The 23,112-nt window shown below is 37.3% G+C and overlaps 1 protein-coding gene across 3 annotated transcripts in view; it reads right to left on the bottom strand.

Moving 5' to 3' along the window:
- YES1 (YES proto-oncogene 1, Src family tyrosine kinase) overlaps positions 1 to 23,112 on the bottom strand; it is a 70,275-nt gene that overhangs the window by 23,195 nt on the left and 23,968 nt on the right. For 2 of the 3 annotated variants that reach the window (XM_046025672.1, XM_046025673.1), the window contains exon 2: positions 963 to 1,235. In XM_046025672.1, coding sequence (XP_045881628.1) covers positions 963 to 1,227 — 265 coding nt within the window. In that variant the 5' untranslated portion in view covers positions 1,228 to 1,235. Of the gene's footprint in view, positions 1 to 962; positions 1,236 to 8,843; positions 8,928 to 23,112 lie in introns of all 3 variants that reach the window. The other variant, XM_046025671.1, reaches the window with a different exon arrangement.

Below are 23,112 nucleotides of genomic sequence, written 5' to 3'. Positions count from 1 at the left end.
TCACCCTACCTTTTTTAAGCCAGTTATGCTTTGTTACTCAAGGAAAAAGTATCCTGATCTGGAAACCCCACAAAAGAACTCTTTCTAAAGTTTCTGACTACCTTTTTCAGAGCATTTCTGGCTCCATGAAAGGTTGTCAGCTGTCACTTCTTGTTCTCTGAAAGGCGATCATAAAGTGATAAATGGAGTTCTGGCACAGGACATTAAACCGGGGCTCCCCTGCTTATTATCTGTGACTTCGAAAAAAAAGCTTAACTCTGAGCTTCAGGGTTTTCATTATTTTTTTTAATTTTTTTAAAAGATTTTATTCATTTATTTGACAGACAGAGATCACAAGTAGGCAGAGAGGCAGACAGAGAGAGAGGAGGGGAAGCAGGCTCCCCACTGAGCAAAGAGCCTGATTCGGGGCTCGATCCCAGGACCTGAGATCATGACCCAAGCTGAAGGCAGAGGCTTTAACCCACTGAGCCACCCAGGTGCCCCAGGACTTTCATTTTTTAAATCAGTGTCTGATAGAAAAACTGTATTATCATCACAACATTGCCATTTAATTAATATTAAGTAACTACTATAATATTTTAATATTGGATAGTACTTTATAAACCTGAAAACACTGGTAAGTTGTAACATTAACGTTCTCGAGGGAGTGGTACATGTTTTTAATGTTTTTAATGTATGTGGCACTGCCTGCCACATAGTAACCACTCACTACTTGAAAAAAATAAATTAATGAAATAACTAATGGTATAACCAGTAGATAATCACCAGATTATCACCAAATTTTCAGAACAATATTTTGTATAATTTAAGACTATAATTTTTATGTTAGAAGCTTTAATTTTCACATAAACTTTTAAGTCCCCAAGTAAGTTATTTTTCTCACAGCAGGTAAAAACTGGATGCACTGCCTGCCTAAGGTCATACTGTCAAGCTGACAACAGAATTGTCCATTTAGATCTCACCTGTTAAACCAGCAGGATATGAACTTGGCACCACTGAGAATGAAGAAGATGCTCCTCCAAAAGGTGTCACCCCTGAGGATCCTCCAAATGGTGTCATGGAAAGACTACTAAAATTAACAGATGCTCCCTTTGTTGAAGACGATGGTGCCACTGCAGTGTGTTCTGCTCCATAATGGCTGACACTGCTACTGACAGGTTCTGGAGTGTTTTCGGTTCTATATTTAATGGTTGGACTTTTGTTCTCTTTACTTTTAATGCAGCCCATTATCAAATCTACAAGGAGATAGGCAAATATTTTGAGAAGTGGTCAATATAAAGTATACTTCAAAAAAACACAATTGAAAACTTCACTTTAAACAAGGAATTTTTCTCCTGCAAAAAAGTAACATTAATAAAATAAACAAAAAACTAGACAGCAAAAAATGAAGTTTCTTCTCCTCATTTATCTTTATTACAATTCTGCTGAAGTATCATTACAATCATGTCATTCTCCAGCTCAAACACCTTTAATGGTCCAATGACAACATGCCACAAGTGTGCTGGGAAAGCCACTGGGTCTGACGGCAGAGAGGCCTTCGTTTGAATCCTGGCTTCTTACTCAGTAGTGGAGTGATTTCAGATATGTTGCTCGACCTCTCTGCACCCCAGTTACTTGAAAAAGAGGGATAATAATAACACCTACTTCATAAAGTTTTCTATGAAGATTAACTTAAACTTACCACAAGTTCTAGACAATATGTGGTACATAGTAAGTACAAGCAAATATCAGCTGTATTCTATACTAGCCCTCTGAATAGAAATATAATCTGAGTCACATATGTAATTCTCAGTGTTCTAGCGGCTACATTAAAAAAATAAAAAGATAAAATCGATTTTAATAATATATTTTATTTAGCCTAGTACATCTAAAATACAAGTATTTCAACATGTCATCAATATAAAAAAATTTAATGAGTTTTCTTGTACTAAGCCTCAGAAATCTGTTGCATATTTTAAACTTACAGTACATCTCAATTTGGACCAGGTACATTTCAAGTGCTCAATATCCACATGTGGCTAGCAGCTACCATATAAAGGAGCGGGTAGCTCTCTAACTTTTCCTTATCTATAGTCACACTCCCACTGCTTATCAAATTTGATCCCAATCTATCTTTCCAACTGTATCTCCTATTATTTCCTCATGCTTATCTACATACACACACTTTCCTGTTTCCCCAATATATATGACCTGTGCTTTCCCAAGTCTGTGAGAATTTTACACCTAAAACTTTCTACCTGCTAAAGTTCTATCCAATCACTGAAGATCATTACAAATGCTACTTTTCCATTCAAGCTTTTCCCCATAATTGGCAAAATATCGCTTTCCTTAAAACCTCCAATGTACTTTCGGGGAGCTTTTTATATGGGACTCTCTCACCTTATTCTGTTTGGTATCTTGTTTTTTGCTTACTGGCCTATTTCCTACCCTATCCCCAAATTACTGGCACTATCGTTCTTAAAAATCAGGAGTTACTCATCTCTTACACACCATCCAACTTACCAGTGCGACTCATATAATAGGTTACCAATATTACAAAATCTGCATTATAATTCACTTCCTGTGAGAGCACAAATTTTCATTAATTCATTTACTTTTATTTTTTTTTTTTCAAAGATTTATTTAGTTATTTATTTGACAGACAGAGATCACAAGTAGGCAGAGAGGCAGGCAGAGAGGGAGCCAGGAGGGGGGAAGCAGGCTCCCTGCTGAGCAGAGAGCCCAATGTGGGGCTCGATCCCAGGACCCTGGGATCATGACCGGAGCTGAAGGCAGAGAGGAACCCACTGAGCCACCCAGGTGCCCCAATTCATTTACTTTTAAAGATCATTCTCATTTTACAGCTTTTCTTTTTTTATGTGGCATTCAAAAGGGAGTAGAGGAGTGATAAGACAACTGCCTCATAAATTCTCAAAGACTGGACATTTACAACCTTGACTATGGAACATTTAAAATGCAGCTATATGGCAGTGATCAGACAAGAAATAAAGGGCATCCAAATTGGTAAGGAAGAAGTGAAACTGTCACTATTTGCAGATGACATGATACAATATATAGAAAGCTCTGAAGACTCCATCAAAAAACTATTAGAACTAATAAATGAATTCAATAAAGCTGCAGGATACAAATTTAATATACAGAAATCTGTTGCATTTCTACACACTAATAATGAAGTAGCATAAAGAGAAATTAAGAAAACAATCCCATTTATAGTTACACTAAGAAACAAAAATAACTAGGAATAAATTGGCCCAAAGAGGTAAAAGACCTGTACACTGTAAACTATAAAACACTGATGAAAGGAACTGAAGGCAATGCAAACAAGTGGAAAGGTATACCATGCTCATGGATTAGAAGAATTAATATTGATAAAATGTCATAATACCCAAAGCAATCTACAGATTCAATGCAATCCCTATCAAAATACCAATAGCATTTTCCTAATATTTGTTGGATGGAACCACAAAAGACCTGAATAGCCAAAGCAATCTTGAGAAAGAACAACAAAGCTGTGATATCATAATTCCAGATTTCAAGATTGGTTACCAAAGAGTTACAGTACTCAAAATAGTATGTACTGGCACAAAAACAGACACACAGGTCAGTGGAGTAGAATAGAGAGCCCAAAAATAAACGCATGCTTATAAGGTCTATTGATCGATGACAAAAGAGGAAAGAATATACAATGGGGAAAGGACAGTCTTTTTAATAAATGGTTTGGGGAAAACTGGACAGCTCCATGTGAAAGAATAAAACTGGTCCACTTATACAAAACATAAAAATAAACTCAAAATGAAAAAAAAATCCCTCAAAATGGATTAAAAACCTAAATGCGAGACTGAAATCATAAAACTCTTAAAAGAAAAACAACATAAGTGGCAATCTCTTTGACATTAGCTTTAGCAACATATTTTTGGATAGGTCTCCTGCAAGGGAAACAAAAGCAAACATAAACTACTGGGACTACACCAAAACAAAAAGCTTTTTGCACAGCAAAGGAAACCATCAACAAAACAAAAAGGCAACCCAGTGAATGAAAGAGGATATTTGCAAGTTACATATCTGGTAAGGGGTTAGTATCCAAAATATATAAAGAACTTATATAATTCAACACCAAAGTAACAAATAATGGTGGTTGACAAATGGGCAGAACGGAATAGACATTTTCCCAAAGAAGACATACACGTGAAAAGACAAAAGACACATGAAAAGATATTCAACATCCGCTAGTCATCAGGGAAAGGCAAATCAAAACCACAATGAGGTATCACCTCCCAGCAGTTAGAATGATTAGTATCAGAAAGAAATAAAAAGTGTTGGTGAAGATGTAGAGAAAAGAAACCTTTATGCACTGTTGGTGGTAATGAAAACTGGTGCAGCCACTGTAGAAAACAGTATGGAGGTCCCTCTAAAACTTAAAAATACAACTACTATGTGATCTACTTTTTTCACCATGGGGTATGTATCCAAAGAAAACAAACACTAATTCAGAAAGCTTTATGCACCCTTATGTTTACTGCAACATTTTTTACAATAGCCAAGATATGGAAGGAACCTAAGTGTCCATTAATAGATAAATGGGGGCACCTGGGTGGCTCTGTCTTCGGCTCAGGTCATGACTTCAGGGTCCTGGGATCGAGCCCCGCATCGGGCTCTCTGCTCAGTGGGGAGCCTGCCTCCCTCTCTCTGCCTGCCTCTCTGCCTACTTACTTGTGATCTCTGTCAAATGAATAAATAAAATCTTTAAAAAAATAGATAAATGGATAGGGGTGCCTGGGTGGCTCAGTTGGTTGAGCATCTGACTTTTTTTTTTTTTTTAAGATTTTTTATTTATTTATTTGACAGAGAGAGAAATCACAAGTAGAAGTAGGCAGAGAGGCAGGCAGATAAGAGAGGGAGAAGCAGGCTCCCTGCTGAGCAGAAAGCCCAATGTGGGACTCGATCTCAGGACCCCAGGATCATGATCTGAGCCACCCAGACGCCCCGAGCATCTGACTCTTGATCTCAGGTCTTGATCTCCAGACACATGCTGGGCTTCATGCTGGGTGTGGAGCCTACTTAAAAAAATTTCTTTAAATAGATAAATGGATAAAGATGTGACAAAATACACAATGAAGTATCACTCAGACACAAAAAAAGAATGAGATTTTGACATATGCAACAACATCGATGTACCTAGAAGGTATTACACTAAGTGAAATAAATTACCAATTCAATATCTATAACATACATGGCTACTCACGTTCTCAATTTTTGTGACACTTTGTAACTTAGTTTTTGAGATTTGTCTAATTATCCAAAGTGTTAAGTTTATATTAGCATGAAGTTATTCATAACATTTATTAATGTACTTTAGTACCACAGCCCTTGGGGATTTCTATTAAAAGTTCTCAATGGTCAACAAGGACTTTACCCTCTAGCTATAAAAAACTCAAATGCTTCCCCACCCGCTATGACCTTAAAAGGGCTATTAGCTCCTATCAACCTGATCAACTCTTTGCCTGGCTTTATAGTTTCATTCTACACACACATTCCAGAACACAGAGAAAAATAAAAAGTCAGAGACACTCCTATTGGAGCTTTTAGAATTATTTTCCTACACAGTGTCCTTCTTTTGGAATTTTGCCCTGCAACTTTCAGTTGCCTCAGCCTCCATGAATCCTGGTCTCTGTCTCCTCAACTTGTTGAGACCACTGTCCTTTGCCCAAGATTCCTCTCCCTGCTCTGTTATTCAGACTGTGCCTCTAGGCAGGAAGTTGGGGTGATCAGGTGACCATATGGCTCACTTGTTTGTTTCCTTTATTTCAGGAATCACAGTCCTGCACTGTTGTTATCCAGTATCTGAAAACAGTTGTTTCAAATATTTTGCTCAGATTTTCAGTTTTTAGGGTTTTGGGGGGGGGGGGGGACTGGCAAATCCATCATGGCCACTTAAAATGTTCTTAAAAATTAATTCCTAGAAAAAACATTTCACTCCCTGGTTCTAATGTCATTAAAGTGCAGAAAGTATTAATTTCCAAATAAATTTGTACTTCAGTTTGTATAACAGATTTATTCTTTAATAATGATCACTTTAAACAAATGAACATTTTAAATATTTTACTATAATTGGTTAAAGTACTCTGTGGGATTTTCCTTTTAATTTTAAGAAAGAAAAATAATTTTTAAAGTATCATTTTCCTTATGTGCCCCCATGGTAAATCTAAAATTTATTATTATTTTTTTAAAATTTATTTATTTGACAGAGAGAGATCACAAGTAGATAGAGAGGCAGGCAGAGAGAGAGAGAAAGGGAAGCAGGCTCCCTGCTGAGCAGAAAGCCCGATGCGGGACTTGATCCCAGGACCCCGAGATCATAACCTGAGCCGAAGGCAGTGGCTTAACCCACTGAGCCACCCAGGCGCCCGGTAAATCTAAAATTTATACTCAGCTTAAGGCTCAGCAGGCTGTTTTCAACTCAAGAAGGGGTTTTTTCTAAAGATAAAAATGGTAATGGGGAGAAGTTAAAAATCTCATAAAGTCAGAAACTATAGAACAATCTGATCATACAGATTAATCCCAAAAGGCTGGTGTTGCACTCTCAATGCACATCTTGACAGCAGGTTATCATTACTTTATTGCTAGGAGTTTATTACTTCCCTATCATGATGTGGATTCAGCATCGCTATTTCAGTATTCCTAATGCTTTAACCAACTATTTGCTCTGCTGGGATAGCTATTCGTACCTCGTATCTTCTACTTACAATTTTGATTCAATTGTGGTCTATTCCACTTTCCCACAATTTCCCACAGCCACTGCTTGAGGTGCCTATTTCTGAGTGTGCACTGATATGAAGGAGAGTAAAAGCAAAAGTCCTTACTTGGGGCGCCTGGGTGGCTCAGTGGGTTAAGCCGCTGCCTTCGGCTCAGGTCATGGTCTCAGGGTCCTGGGATCGAGTCCCGCATTGGGCTCTCTGCTCCGCAGGGAGCCTGCTTCCCCCTCTCTCTCTGTCTGCTGCTCTACTTGTGATCTCTCTCTCTCTCTCTCTCTCTGTGTCAAATAAATAAATAAAATATTAAAAAAAAAAAAAGTGCTTACTTGAAGACCAGTTATGGTTTGGTCACCAGGTGCCCACCTCATGGTTCTCCTGAAGAGACTGTGAGTCTAGAAGGTACCATCATGTCTGCTCAGCTTAGCATAAGTTCTTGCTTTTAGCTATATATATATAGCTATATATATAGATGCCCATTTTTGTAAAATATACTTAAAGTGAAAACCTTTCAAATTGAAATAAATTTCTGTGTTAGAATCAGGTTAATACAGTTGACTCTTGAACAACACAGGTCTGGTTGTGCAAGTCTACTTATATACAGATTTTTTTTTACAGTTCTGTAAATACTTTCTCTTCCTTATGATTTTCCTAACATTTTTCGTTTTTTTTTTTTACTGTAAGAATACAGTGTTTAATACATGTAACATACAAAATATGTGTTAATTGACTGTTTATGTTATTCTAAAGCTCCTGGTCAACTGTAGACTATTAGTCATTAAGTTTTGGGGGAGTCAAATTTATACATGAATTTTTTAATGTGTTGGGGCTCAGTACCTCCACACCCTAAGTTGTTCAAGGGGCAAATGTATATGCAAAGTTTTACCCTGATTCCTCATCACACCTCAACTACTTTCTCATCTTCCCTGGATAATTGGGCAAGAAAAAGTGTGAAACTAAAAATATTGAGTTTTTCTGATGAGGGAAGTTCTCAGGAGCAGAGAAGTAAAATGGTCCCTTTACTGTTTCTCATATGGCTGTCCTGTCATCCCCCAAAAGAATGTAAATTATTGTACTTGAAAACCAGGGCCATTACATTTGTCTTTTGTCTCAAATTCCTGTAGGAAATAAAGTAGTGACAAAGTAGTGACAACAAGAAATGCTACCAGATTTTTCACTCAGCCATTCTCTTTCTTCAAACCACTAGACTTTGATAATCCTATTTCAACTTTCCCACTTCTTTTCTTTCCATATACCTCCCAAATTATTTTAGCAAAATTTATTCCAACTCCCCTATATTTCACATACTTGCTTAAAATGTTGATTGCTGACTATGTTTGCTGTTTCCACTACATTAAAACTGCCCATTAAGGTCCCCAATAAACTCCACATTGCTAATCCGATAGTCAATTTTCAGTCCTCATCTTACTTGAGCTGTCAGCCATACCGGACACAGGGATCATCTCTTTTCCTAAAAACACTTTTTCTACCTGGTTTTCTAGGACACACACCCCCTGTCCTCCCCCTACTATGTAGCCACAGTTACTTCTCTAACCTCATCTCCTACTAACTTGGTCCAGGGCTGCCACAGAGACTTCTTCCTATCCTTCAGATGGGCCATCTCAGATCACTGCACTTTCTTCTTCCTGCCTAGAAAGCTCTTCTACCAGATACTTACACGGCTTATCCCTCAGCTTAAGTCTTTGTGCTACTGTCACCTTCTCCATGACACCATCTCTGACAAATCTGTATGAAGCAGCAATACAACACACTCCCCAGAACACTGCCTATTCTCCTTTAACCTGGTTTATTTTTCTTGATGTCATTTATCACCATATAAAACACAAAGGTTAAGCACACAGACTGTTTTATTTGTTTACTGGATGTACAGCACAGTAGTTAAGAGCACAGACTTTAGAGACAGAATATCTGGGTTCAAAGTCTGAGTCTGCCACTTAGCTGTGTAAGCTTTGGCAAGTTACTCAACCTTTCTGTACCTCAGTTTCCTCAGCTACAAAATGGAGATAATAAAAGTAAGCCTCCTAGAGTTGTTGAGGGTTAAATGAGTTATTTGTAATGCACCTAAAACAGTACCTGGCATATATTAATGTCTGCTATCATGGTGATGATTTTGATGATAATGATGGCTCCCCTCTCCAGAATATAAGAAAAAGAAAACTGAAAAAAAAAATATTAAAGTGTAACACATGCACAGAAAAGTAAACATAACAAAAGTACACCTCAATGAAGCAGCAGAAACTAAATACCAATGTAACTCAACACTAAGATCAAGAAACGTACTGCCAACAACCAGTCTACTGGAAATACACCTTACAGTAGACTGCTGGGTCAGCATATACACAGCTGAACACTGCTGAACAGAATATACACTGCTGTTTTCCGGGGTGGCTGTACCAGTTTATACTTCCAACAGTAGAGTATGAGAGTGACCATTGCTTCACATCTTCACTAGTGCTTGGCATTTTCAACCTATCTGATGGATGTCACAATTACTAATGAAGCAAGGGCCTTTACATGTTTATTGGCCATTCTCCTTTGTCAGATGCCTGTTCAAGACATTTGTTCACTTTTCTATAGGGTTATCTTTTTCTTATGATCTACAGGCGTCTCCGTATTTTTTAAATATCAGAGGAGTAAAATTTTTATCCCCTTCACTCCTCGATCCCCCTAGTACAAAGCTAAGAACATATGAATGAATGCTTATTTCATCTTCAGATCACCTCCATTTCTACAAGTCTGCTTCATAATCTGCAATTTATGGTGATTCTCAACCTCTAATTCTACTGAAAGAGGTTCTAACATGTTGACTATCTAATAATCTTTACAAAGTAAAGATTTATAAAGACTTTATAAAGATCTACTAAAGTATTTCAGGTTAACCTCCCCAATTTACTTACTAACCTGCTTTCCCCGTCAATACTAAGCTCCCAAAACACAGGCTTAAGGGCTGGGGAAGGTAAAAAATAAAATAAAATAAAAATAAATTAAAAGTTAACTACAGAAATCAAATACTGTGTTTTAGGCAGAAATAGCAGGAAAAGCCCACAGACAAGAGAGAACAAAGTGAATTTTGAAACCATAAGTAGTTCAGTGCTGAAATACAACATAGAAGAATGAGAGGAAAGAGGAGGCCAAAATAAACAGCAACAGAGAACAGAGCCTATATCACAAGGATTTTTTTTTTAAGATTTTATTTATTTATTTGACAGAGAGAGAAATCACAAGTAGGCAGAGAGACAGGCAGAGAGAGGGGGGAAGCAGGCTCCCTGCTGAGCAGAGAGCCCAGTGTGGGGCTCAGTCCCAGGACTCAGAGACATAACCTGAGCCGAAGGCAGAGACTTACTTAACCCACTGAGTCAACCAGACGCCCTACAAGGATCTTTTTTTTAAAGACTTTATTTACTAAGAGAGCTCTAGTGCGCACATGAGTGGGGGGAGGGGCAGAAGGAGAAAGATGCAGGGAACCTCAAGCAGACTTGTGCTGACGTGAAGCCTGACACAGGGCTTGCTCTCACGACCCCAAGATCATAACCTGAGCTGAAATCAAGAGTCAGGCGCTTAAATGACTGAGTCACGCAGGCACCCCATCACAAAGATCTTATATCTCCTTCTAATTAACACAAACTACTTTAGATATAAAGGATATTCATTTCATTTTGTTGAAAGAAATAACTTGGTTCTGAATAATTCTATCCAAAAACCCAACGAATTGTTTTCCCTAAAAGGACCAAGCATAGAAGAGTTCTATAAATACATGCAGGTTTTTCAACCATTTCCTAACTTATCAATTCCATAAGTCAGATAAAAATATATTTCATCTTTATAATATATATAGATGGTCATGTATCAGAATTACCCTATTGAACTTACTGTGTAACAGTGTGACTAACAGAGCTGGAACATACTTAATACATCTCTTAATGCATCTGGCTCAATCATTAGCAGGCAGCACAATGCAGCATGTGTTCAGGTATTTCATTTTAATAATTTTAAACTTTGACAATGCCTTGTTTCCAAAGTACTTTATCACTTAATCTGATCCCATGATAATCCAAACATGTTACCAGCAAAAGAGTAAGGATAATCTCTACATCATATAAGGAACCTGAAGCCTGGGGAGACTGACTTGCTCACAGAGATGAGGCTGAGTCTTCTGAGTTCTAGATTACCTTCTTTCCAATACCCACACAGAGCCTCTAGGGAAGCCTTGTGTATACCATTTTCTGTTCTTTGATAAATTATTAAATATTAGCCCTTCAGAAAATGTTACAAACATGATAACACTATTGGCATTCAGCTTCACTGCCCCACCTATAATACAAGCTAAATGAAAACAGTACCCCACCCCTCTGCACCATGACCATGTTGCTTTATTAATAGTAGTGATTAATATTTCTCAGACAATTTAACATACTTTTGAACTGTTAAAAAAATTAAACGTACATTTTATCTATACACTAATTCTAGGAAGCTAAGCAATTATTACATCATATGCTGTATCCAGTGATGGGGTGGGGGGGGGGGTGGGGAGGATAGTTTGGCATTTTGCCCAGATGGCTCCAGTTTACAACTAAGTTTTAAATCTGTAAGAAATCCCAAAGAAATAAATTAGGTAATAAATAATTATAGAATTAATCATAAGATATGAAATGATCAGTTCTCCACAGGTCACAGTGCTCTATAGACCATAAACATGAGGGATGATTTTTCTTTAACTTTCACTTTTAAATCTCCTCCCTTTAGCATAAAGCACAAAGGCCAGGCAGGACTAGGAAAGAATAGAAAACATGGATGGAAAGGAGGAAACAGCAGACTACTAAAGGGCGTGCACTTTGTCTTGTAAAAGCAAACAAAGAACTTAATTTTCCAAGTCAAAGGAGAACAGAAAATGTGAGCAATGGAAAACTGAGCTTGCAGTGCTCACTGATAGCAATTTTCTACCTTTTGTTTTGTTTTGTTTCATTTTAGATACACTAACAATTGACTTTAAAGAAAAAGTAAGTCTGCTCATTCTAAATTCTTAGTGGTTCCTTATGGTTATTTTAATGAAATCTGGCATAGATCAGCCATAACAAGAATCTGATGTAAAAAATATGTAAAGAATTGTGAAGAAGGGGTGCCTGGGTGGCTCAGTCAGTTAAGCATTTGCCTTTGGTTCAGGTCATGATCTCAGGGTCCTGGCATCAAAACCCAAGTTGGGCTCCCTGCTAAGCAGGAAGCCTGCTTCTCCCTCTTACTCTGCCCACCACTCACCTGGCTTGTGAGTCTCTATCAAATAAATAAAATCTTAAAAAAAAAAAAAGAATTGTAAAGAATACTTTACAGTATTTTACTACTGTAAAAATACTTACAGTATTTTACTACTTTACTACAGTTCCTAATACTGTAGGAACTGTAGTAATAAAAATCACTTACAACTTAATGTAAAGTCCCAAGATTTTTAAAAAATTACTATGTTCAACATGGAACAGATCTGAATTATGAAGATCCCAGGTAAAAGTTAATTACCTTTGGCCACTTCAGGCAATTATTAAAAATAGTTTATTGGTAGAAAAGCACATGTAAATATTTATGAGCCATCATTCCCTCTATAAATTCAGTCAGCTTTGAGGGGGAAAAAAAAAGCTGATTTTATACCTATCATAAAAAGATTTTTTTAAAAGATTTTATTTATTTGAGAGAGAGAGGGAGAGCACAGAGAAGCAGACTCCCTGCTGAGCACAGACTCACCCCTACCCCCATTCCCCATGTGGAGCTCCATTCCAGGACTCAGATACCTGAGCTGAAGGCAGACGCTTAACCAATGAGCCACCCAGGCACCCCCTCTCTTAAAAATTTTTATCCTTTCAGATTTTCACTTTATCTACTACTGTCCTTTACCAAAATTTTATACCTTCAAATTATAGTAAATCATTTGATATTACTTAACACTAAAGAGCAGGAGAATTAGATACACATTTTTAGAAAGTTTATAAAATTGACCTGAGTCTTGTAATTTTCCCCTAAATTCCCACATTTAATTTCTTTTCACCACGCTTTTGCTGTAACAATACCCTGATGTGTTTTGGCCAATACATTTAAAACTTAGAAGCTTAACTGGTAATGTAAATTGAATATATGACTATACACATGAAATTATAATACAGACAATTTGGGGAGAGGAAGCTTTCAGCATTAGAAGTTAACAAGCAAGGAATAATCAGATGTGCTTCAAAAACCAAAAGTCGTCACATGAATCACATGAAGGGAAGCATAGCTGGAGATGAGCTGGGAAGTAAGGCAAGGAGTAATCAATTTAATCTGTTATAGTTCTCAAAAGCTAGGAACCTTCCTGATCTTTGATACCTTTTGGTACAGGTCTTGTATTCTGTTCAACTACTAATCTTTTCTCAGGAATTAGCAGAAGCTATATATTTGCCTCTCATACTCAAGCTAATATTCCTAGTAATAGGAGTAAGAAAGATGTTTTTTTTTTAAAAAGTAAGTTTTGATACCCAAGAATTTAATTTGTGCATATTATATATATCTAAAACCACTTTTTTCCAGTTACAAAAAACTTTGTTTCGAATTTTAGATGTACAGAAGTTATAAACACATTTTTAATGTATGTGCTGCCAAAGAGAACACAAAAAACATTTTTTTTAAAAGATTTTATTCATTTCAGAGAGAGAGAAAGCATGAGCAGGGGTGGGGCAGAAGGAGAAGTAGACTCACCACTGGGCAAGGAGCCAGATGGGGGACTTGATCCCATGGTCCTGGGATCACAACCTGAGCCAAAGACAGATGCTCAACTGACTGAGCCACCCAGGCACCCCTAAACATGTTCTTTTAAAACTGTCCTTATTAGCTTATTTTCTTACATAATACCCTTTCTCAAGCAAGATGATATATTACTACATGTAGTTTATTTTGTTAGAATTTGATACAAATTAAATGCTTCAAAATTTTAATTACCAAATGTTAAAAGATTTTTTAATTAAGAAAATTCTATCCTATCCTCAACAAATAAAAAAGTATGGTTTTGGTATATACTCGGTACTTAAATGTATATTGTTTAATTTTCTTAGCCTGTCTCTCAAAATCAATGCCAATACAATTGCCTGTAGATCTTCCAGGTAATGGATATATTAAATACCAATTCTGCTTTAAACAGCCCTCTTTTTTCTTCTGCAGTCTACAGAATAATGGTAATTATACAGTAGAATGGCAAAGACAAGCAATGACTTTCTAGCAATTTGTTGCAAGAGAACATGGTTTTACTTTTAAATTAGCAGGAAAAGTCTCCCAGATTTTCTAAAATAAAGAAACTTATTACATATGTACCTGCAGGCATTCTCTTCCAAAAATGAAGGGTGAAGATGAAAGATTAGTTCTAGTTTTGCCAAAACACCCATTACTCATTATAGGAGGCTCTTTTAGCTGGGCAGCCATTGGAACACCTTCCAGGAATCTCAAATTTACCATCTCCAAAATGGGACCTGTCATCTTTCCCATCAAAACCCACCCTCCTTCTCTGTCACCATGTTTCAGTGAATGGTAAGTGCATAATGCCTTAAGCAGACTCCTCAGAGTCATTCTTAACTCATACCTCATATATCCAATGAGTCACCAGGACCTGACCATACTACTCTGTAATCTCCAAAATTCTTCCACTTCTCCAACTAATTACTACTTCACTTGGCTACTAGTCATTTACTGTCTGTACTATTGCAAAACTTCCTTAACTGACTTCTATACCCCTAGTGTTTAAAAGTTTCTCTAGTCTTTTATGGTTGCAGTGTTAAGATGCATTTTCTACAAAGAAAATGTGATAAGGAGTGTGAAACTGAATGGAGTTGGGAGGCCAGAGGGGGAATTCTTGGCCTAGGGCTTGAGATTGTGGGTCCCAAGAAGAGACATACCTCACATTCCCAATAGGAAGAAGCTTACTTTACTCCTTCAATAGGAGAAGGGAAGAATTTCTCCATGGCACAGCAACAAACTCAGACAATAAAAATACCACAACTCAGCTATGAGAAACCATCACCACTGACTTCTCAATTTCCTATAAAAGACTTTTGCTCAACTTCCAACTTTCTCCTTTTCTCTACAAAGTAAGGTTCTTTGCCTTTGATCTTGACTTGTCCCTGGTGCCCCAAATTGGAATGCTCTGCTATATCCAAATACACCCATTTTCCTGCTCAAAATAACTGACGGTTTTAAAGGTTAACAGGTGCCTTCAATGGCCCTAACCTCCTCTTGCTCCCCAAATAAAGAACAAATAACTTAATATGAAATAGAAGGCCCTGAATAATTTGATTTATTTACCTCTCCAGTCTCATCTCTTTCCATTCATCTCCTACATTCTATGCTCCCTACATACTAAATTTCTTTTAGATCTTCAAACGCACCATGTTCTTTTCACAAATGTCTGGCAAAACCCACCTTCCCTTATGCTTATGACTACCCAAACTTCAGGCCTTAAACATTCGAGGAATCTTCCCTGACCTCTCAAAGTGCTCTTAAAGCACATTTTATTCCCTCCCCCAACTATTCACTACCCTGAGCTGTCACTGCCTGTTTGTCTCTATTCTCCTCTGAACGGTAAACTCTGGGACAGCAAATTTTTTATCTCTTTTGTAGGTTGGCCTACTGTCTAGCCCACAGCTGATATCCAGTATTTTTAGAGTGAATGAGTTAAGAACTAACTTTGGAGTTAGACCTACATTTCAATCCTGGTTCTTTCACTTTTGAGCTACTGTGATCCTCTATCAGATTACTTAAATTGCTCCTAAACCCTAAGTTCTTTTTCTTTTTCTTTTTTAAAAATCATTAATAATACCTGTCTTGCAAGGTTGTGACAATTAACTGACATATAGGGAACAGCTAACACATACTCGAACAAAGGCAAGTGTTTGCACTGGTTAAGACTCTTCTGGCTACAAAGACAGAATCTGACTAAAGGTAGCTGAAGCAAAAAGGGATACTTTTATAAAGCCTACAGGACTTTCTTGTGGAATTCAAAGTCATAGGGAAAAAGTAGAACCAGGAACTTAATATAAACTACATTTGTTTTCTTTTTTCTGGTCCGTCAGTCTGCCCCACTTCCAAACTTTTCTTCCTCCTCTCCTCCTCTCCTCTCTATTTACTGATTCCTCTCCTCCGTTTCCTTCACATGTGTTTGTTTCACTCTCTCTCCATCTTTCACTTCTGCTACCGTGGTTCATCTGTGTCATTCTTCCTCCGATGGCAAAATGGCTTTTCCAACTTTACAGGGTAGAACATGGCTGCCAATAGTTCCAGAGTTATAGATTTGCATTTTAGAGCTAGACGAGGGATTCTAAATATGAACTCCACATTCCTAAAGGACTCTAGCCCAGAACCCTCAAGCCAATGGGATCACCACTGAAACATGGCAGATGGAGAAAGTCTTAGAAAACGAGGGAGTCTAGGCAACCAAAACACTCAGGGCTTACTACTCCATCCATTAAGTAAATGCTATTAATGTTTCACAAGAATTATTTTACTGCAGTGAATTAGCTATGATAAGAATATATTAGTAGTTAGTCAAGTTTTAAGTTATACTTCTCTGATTTAAGTTCTATATGAATGGGAAATGTGATATTGACATGAAACATGTAAAAAGGATTATTCTCTTTATTTCTAACTCCCTGAACTTCTGATCTAAACAGCTAATGATACAAGACAGACTAAAGGGACACCAGGTGGCTCAGTCTGTTAAGCGTTTAACTCTTTGTTTCTGCTCAGGTCATGATATCAGGGTCATGAGATTGAGCCCCACACTGGGCCCCATACTCACTAGGGGTCTGCTTGAAGATTCTCTCCCTGTGCCCCTTCCCCCACTTGCTATAGTGCTCTCTCTGAAATAAATAAATCTTAAAAAAAAAATGCAGACAGACTATAAAGGTATGTATACTATATATACACATACATACATGTGTATACATATATACATACTATGTATGCATACATATATGTATGTACATGTGTATATATGTATATATACATATATAGTATGTATATATACATATATAGTATGTATATATACATATATATACATACATACGTATACTACACATACATATAGTATACATACTATATGTATATTATGTGTATGTGTGTATATATATACACACATATGTGTGTGTATATATATATGGAAAAACTTAAGGATATTCTAATAAAGTTTCAAATTATATAGTATACTTCCACCTAGAGATCCAATGAGAGTTGGGATTAGATCTCAAAAAACACCCTTTAAAATGTGAAATAGCACACTCTAAATACCTTTCTCCTATCTTGTTCCAAACTGAACAGAAAACCTTACATAAAGCATTTTATATAAACATTTGGGAAAAATCATCACATAATCTTTTATAGTTCTCTAGCAATAAATATAGATCCAAGGTTATAACAAAACTAAATCTGAGAGCTCAACTTATTCAATTGGAAAAATCAGCATAAAACAGAGTGAGTTAACATATCTACTTCCCTGACTCAACACAGATTTTTCTAAGCTTCTTCATGTAGTATCATTTACTGGTTAATTTTTCACCTGATATTAATATTTGTAATATACAATTAACAAAGTTTTTTAGCTGTTTCCTTTAATAATAAACAAAATAAACAGAAGTTGTTTACACTAAAGAAAACAGGAATGCTAAGTTAACTAAGTCTTCCCAAATTTCTTATTGGCAAAAATGCCTATGTTGAGACACATTTTGTCATAAATATGGCCAAACTTTTCTTGCAATTTAAGTGTCTATAGGACATTTATTTATTTATTATTTTTTAAAGATTTTATTTATTTGACAGAGATCACAAGTAGGCAGAGAGGCAGGCAGAGAGAGAGAGCGAGAGAGCGAGAGAGAGAGAGAGAGAGAGAGAGAAGCAGGCTCCCCGCTGAACACAGAGCCTGACACGGGGCTGGATTCCAGGACCCTGAGATCATGACCCGAGCTGAAGGCAGAGGCTTTAACCCACTGAGCCAGCCAGGCCCCCTACAGGATATTTATTAAGCAGAATTTCTAATTTCTTCTTGGATTAAGAGCAAGTTTTTAAATTTTGACTCTTCTGCCTTTCTCTTCCACTCTTAAAACCCCTTGTTACTAAACTGGACCCACCTGGATATATCCAAGCTGCTCTTCCTACTTTAAAATCAGAAATTAGCCACCTTAATTCCATCTACAACTGTAATTCCCCTCGGCTATGTAACCTAATACATTCACAGGTCCTGGGAGTTAGGATATGGATTTTCGGGGGAAGCCATAAATTCTGCCTATCACAGTGCCTATAATCTGTAAGAAACAGAATTAGTATTCACTAATTTGGTGTAATAAAGATGCTACCAAAATCATACTGATCTGTTACAGTTTAGATAGTGAGCATGTTTTGACTCAAAATGTATGTATGTTAATTAGGTACTAAGGAATGTAACTTTTCTAAATTAGGAGCATGGTTTCATTTATTTAGCTCTCAAAGTAAAACAAAGTCAATTTAGTGAACTTCCTCATCTAACCAGGTCTTAGAGGGAATAAGCCAGTCAGAGATACCATCTTCCTCTTCCCCTATCAAACCTCTGAAGAACTAGCCTTGGCGGGAGAAAGAGAAACAAATAAAGTTGGCCTCGTTCTAAGTGGCTGGAAGGACAGAAGCACTTTATGTAAAAGGCCTGAATCCTGGTAACAGGCCTGTGGTTGGCATAAACCCATAAACCTCTTTGGATGACACTGGACCCAACTGTTCTTCAAGTGAATCTTAATGAGAATTCAACAGGAAACTGGTCTCAGCAATGACCAAAACTACTAGGGATTTAAAGATGGGAGACTTTAAGTACATGGATGACTTCCTTCTTTATTACACCAAACATGGAAGGATTTTCCTTTTTTCCTCTCCCTGGAGAGGAATGGGTGATTGATATAAGAGAACTTCATTTGAGGGAGTTATTTGTGAATTAGCCTACTCTAGTGAGATTTATCTGTAAACCCCTAACTCAATGCTCCTGGTGTTTTTATGGTCATTTGCAGATATGTGCAGAGCTGTGAAAATTTAAGTTGCCAGAACCACATGTCCCCCAGCTCAGGTCAAACAAGGCTTTCGTACTGTAAACTAGTGTCCCTTCTGCAGTCTATTTAGTGTCACTTTGGGGTGTGTGTGTGTGTGTGTGTGTTGTGCTAGTGATGTCACTGTTTAAGCACTGAAGTGCTGTCTAGGGTTCTGAAATTAAAAAGGCTGAGGTGTGCCTGATAGAGAATACGTAATACAAGCTTCACTTGGACATCAGTTACAATGCTATTTGTGAGTTCAATGTTAATGAATCAACAGTACACATTAAATAAGCTATCACAGGGGCACCTGGGTGGCTCAGTGGGTTAAGCCGCTGCCTTCGGCTCAGATCATGATCTCGGGGTCCTGGGATCGAGTCCCGCATCGGGCTCTCTGCTCAGCAGGGAGCCTGCTTCCCTCTCTCTCTCTGTGCCTGCATCTCTGCCTACTTGTGATCTCTGTCAAATAAATAAATAAAAATCTTTAAAATAAATAAATAAATAAATAAATAAATAAGCTATCACACATGGAAGAGAAGCACACATGGAACAAGATTATGAATTGATCAGTTGACAGAAACGTGGAACCTAACCTTGTAATTCCTCTAGGAACAATTATTCAGTAGTCATTAATTCGGTGTTAACAGTGACTTGCTAAAATATTACTAGTGCAAATAAGGAAATTGACTATACATGAATACTTCGATAGAAAAGATTTCTAAGAGACAAAAGTTATGCTTTTCTAAAGTTGTGATACATACTAAAAAAAAATCCCTTTAATAACAAAAAATTTTTTAAAAATCTAAAATGTACTTTTAAAATTTTTTTAAAAATATAGCTTCTTGGAGGAGTCAAGATGGCAGAGAAGTAGCAGGCTGAGACTACATCAGGTAGCAGGAGATCAGCTAGATAGCTCATCTAAACATTGCAAACACCTACAAATCCAACGGGAGATCGAAGAGAAGAAGAACAGCAATTCTAGAAACAGAAAATCAACCACTTTCTGAAAGAACTCTACAGAAAGCGTTCAGGGAACAAAAGCTCCCAAAAGCGAACCCAAGTGGATTACTTAGTCCGGCCTGGTAAGGGCAGTGCAATTCCGCCTCGGGCAAAGACACTTGAGAGTCACTACAACAGGCCCCTCCCCCAGAAGATCAACAAAAAATCCAGCCAGGACGAAGTTCATCTATCAAGGAAAGCAGGTTCAATACCTAGGACAGCAGCGGAATTCCAGAGGAGGGGAAAGCAAAGCACGGAACTCATGGTGTTCTCCCCATGATTCTTTAGTCTTGTGGTTAATTTTTTTTTCAATTTTGTTTTCTTTCTTTTTTCTTCTTCTGCTAAATTTTTTAAAACTTTTACCCTTTTCTTTTTTAACATTTTTAACTAGTTTATCTAATATATATATATTTTCTTTCTTTTTTATATTTTTTATTTGTTTTCTTTTTTAATTTTTTTTTCTGAACCTCTTTTTATCCCCTTTCTCCCCCCACAATTTGGGGTCTCTTCTGATTTAGTTAAAGCGCATTTTTCTGGGGTCTTTGCCACTCTTTTAATATTTTACTTACTCCTTCATATTCTCGTATCTGGACAAAATGACAAGGCAGAAAAATTCACCACAAAAAAAAAAAAGAACAAGAGGCAGTACTAAAGGCTAGGGACCTAATCAATACAGACATTGGTAATATGTCAGATCTAGAGTTCAGAATGACAATTCTGAAGGTTCTAGCCAGGCTCGAGAAAGGCATGGAAGATATTAGAGAAACCCTCTCTGGAGATATAAAAGCCCTTTCCGGAGAAATAAAAGAACTAAAGTCTAACCAAGTTGAAATCAAATAAGCTATTAATGAGGTGCAATCAAAAATGGAGGCTCTCACTGCTAGGATAAATGAGGCAGAAGAAAGAATTAGTGATATAGAAGACCAAATGACAGAGAATAAAGAAGCCGAGCAAAAGAGGGACAAACAGATACTGAACCATGAGGGGAGAATTTGAGAGATAAGTGACACCATAAGACGAAACAACATTAGAATAATTGGGATTCCAGAAGAAGAAGAAAGAGAGAGGGGAGCAGAAGGTATATTGGAGAGAATTATTGGAGAGAATTTCCCTAATATGGCAAAGGGAACAAGCATCAAAATCCAGGAGGTGCAGAGAACCCCCCTCAAAATCAACAAGAATAGGTCCACACCCCGTCACCTAATAGTAAAATTTACAAGTCTTAGTGACAAAGAGAAAATCCAGAAAGCAGCCTGGGACAAGAAGTCTGTAACATACAATGGTAAAAATATTAGATTGGTAGCAGACTTATCCACAGAGACATGGCAGGCCAGAAAGAGCTGGCATGATATATTCAGAGCACTAAATGAGAAAAACATGCAGCCAAGAATACTATATCCAGCCAGGCTATCATTGAAAATAAGAGAGATAAAAAGCTTCCAGGACAAACAAAAACTGAAAGAATTTGCAAACACCAAACCAGCTCTACAGGAAATACTGAAAGGGGTCCTCTAAGCAAAGAGAGAGCCTAAAAGTAGTAGATCAGAAAGGTACAGAGACAATATACAATAACAGTCACCTTACAGGCAATATAATGGCACTAAATTCATATCTCTCAATAGTTACCCTGAATGTGAATGGGCTAAATGCCCCAATCAAAAGACACAGGGTATCAGAATGGATAAAAAAACCAAAACCCATCTATATGTCACCTACAAGAAACTCATTTTAGACGCGAAGACACCTCCAGATTTAAAGTGAGGGGGTGGAAAACCATTTACCATGCTAATGGGCATCAGAAGAAAGCTTTTCTGCTAAGGTCAGGAACACAGCAGGGATGTCCATTATCACCCCTGCTATTCAACATAGTACTAGAAGTCTTAGCCTCAGCAATCAGACAACAAAAAGAAATTAAAGGCATCCAAATTGGCAAAGAAGAAGTCAAACTATCACTCTTCACAGATGATATGATACTATATGTGGAAAACCCAAAAGACTCCACTCCAAAACTGCTAGAACTTGTACAGGAATTCAGTAATGTGTCAGGATATAAAATCAATGCACAGAAATCAGTTGCATTTCTCTACACCAACAACAAGACAGAAGAAGGAGAAATTAAGGAGTCAATCCCATTTATAATTGCACTCAAAGCTATAAGATACCTAGGATTAAACCTAACCAAAGAGGCTAAGAATCTATACGCAGAAAACTATAAAGTACTCATGAAAGAAATTGAGGAAGACACAAGGAAATGGAAAAATGTTCCATGCTCCTGGATTGGAAGAATAAATATTGTGAAAATGTCCATGCTACCTAAAGTAATCTACACATTTAATGCAATCCCTATCAAAATACCATCCATTTTTTTCAAAGAAATGGAACAAATAATCCTAAAATTTATATGGAACCAGAAAAGACCTGGAATAGCCAAAGGAATATTGAAAAAGAAAGCCAAAGTTGGTGGCATCACAATTCTGGATTTCAAGCTCTATTACAAAGCTGTCATCATCAAGACAGCATGGTACTGGCATAAAAACAGACACATAGATCAATGGAACAGAATAGAGAGCCCAGAAATAGACCCTCAACTCTATGGTCAACTAATCTTCAACAAAGCAGGAAAGAATGTCCAATGGAAAAAAGACAGCCTCTTCAATAAATGGTGCTGGGAAAATTGGACAGCCACATGCAGAAAAATGAAATTGGACCACTTCCTTACACCACACACAAAAATAGATTCCAAATGGATGAAGGACCTCAATGTGAGAAAGGAATCCATCAAAATCCTTGAGGAGAATGCAGGCAGCAACCTCTTCGACCTCAGCCGCAGCAACATCTTCCTAGGAACAACGGCAAAGGCAAGGGAAGCAAGGGCAAAAATGAACTATTGGGATTTCATCAAGATCAAAAGCTTTTGCACAGCAAAGGAAACAGTTAAGAAAACCAAAAGACAACTGACAGAATGGGAGAAGATACTTGCAAACAACATATCAGATAAAGGGCTAGTGTCCAAAATCTATAAGGAACTTAGCAAACTCAACACCCAAAGAACAAACAATCCAATCAAGAAATGGGCAGAGGACATGAACAGACATTTCTGCAAAGAAGACATCCAAATGGCCAACAGACACATGAAAAAGTGCTCCACATCACTCGGCGTCAGGGAAATACAAATTAAAACCACAATGAGATATCACCTCACACCAGTCAGAATGGCTAAAATTAACAAGTCAGGAAATGACAGATGCTGGCGAGGATGCGGAGAAAGCGGAACCCTCCTACACTGTTGGTGGGAATGC

The sequence above is a fragment of the Meles meles genome, chromosome 12, assembly GCF_922984935.1.
Source record: "Meles meles chromosome 12, mMelMel3.1 paternal haplotype, whole genome shotgun sequence".
Classification (NCBI taxonomy): Eukaryota; Metazoa; Chordata; class Mammalia; order Carnivora; family Mustelidae; genus Meles; species Meles meles.
This window is presented reverse-complemented; position numbering and strand designations above follow the sequence as displayed.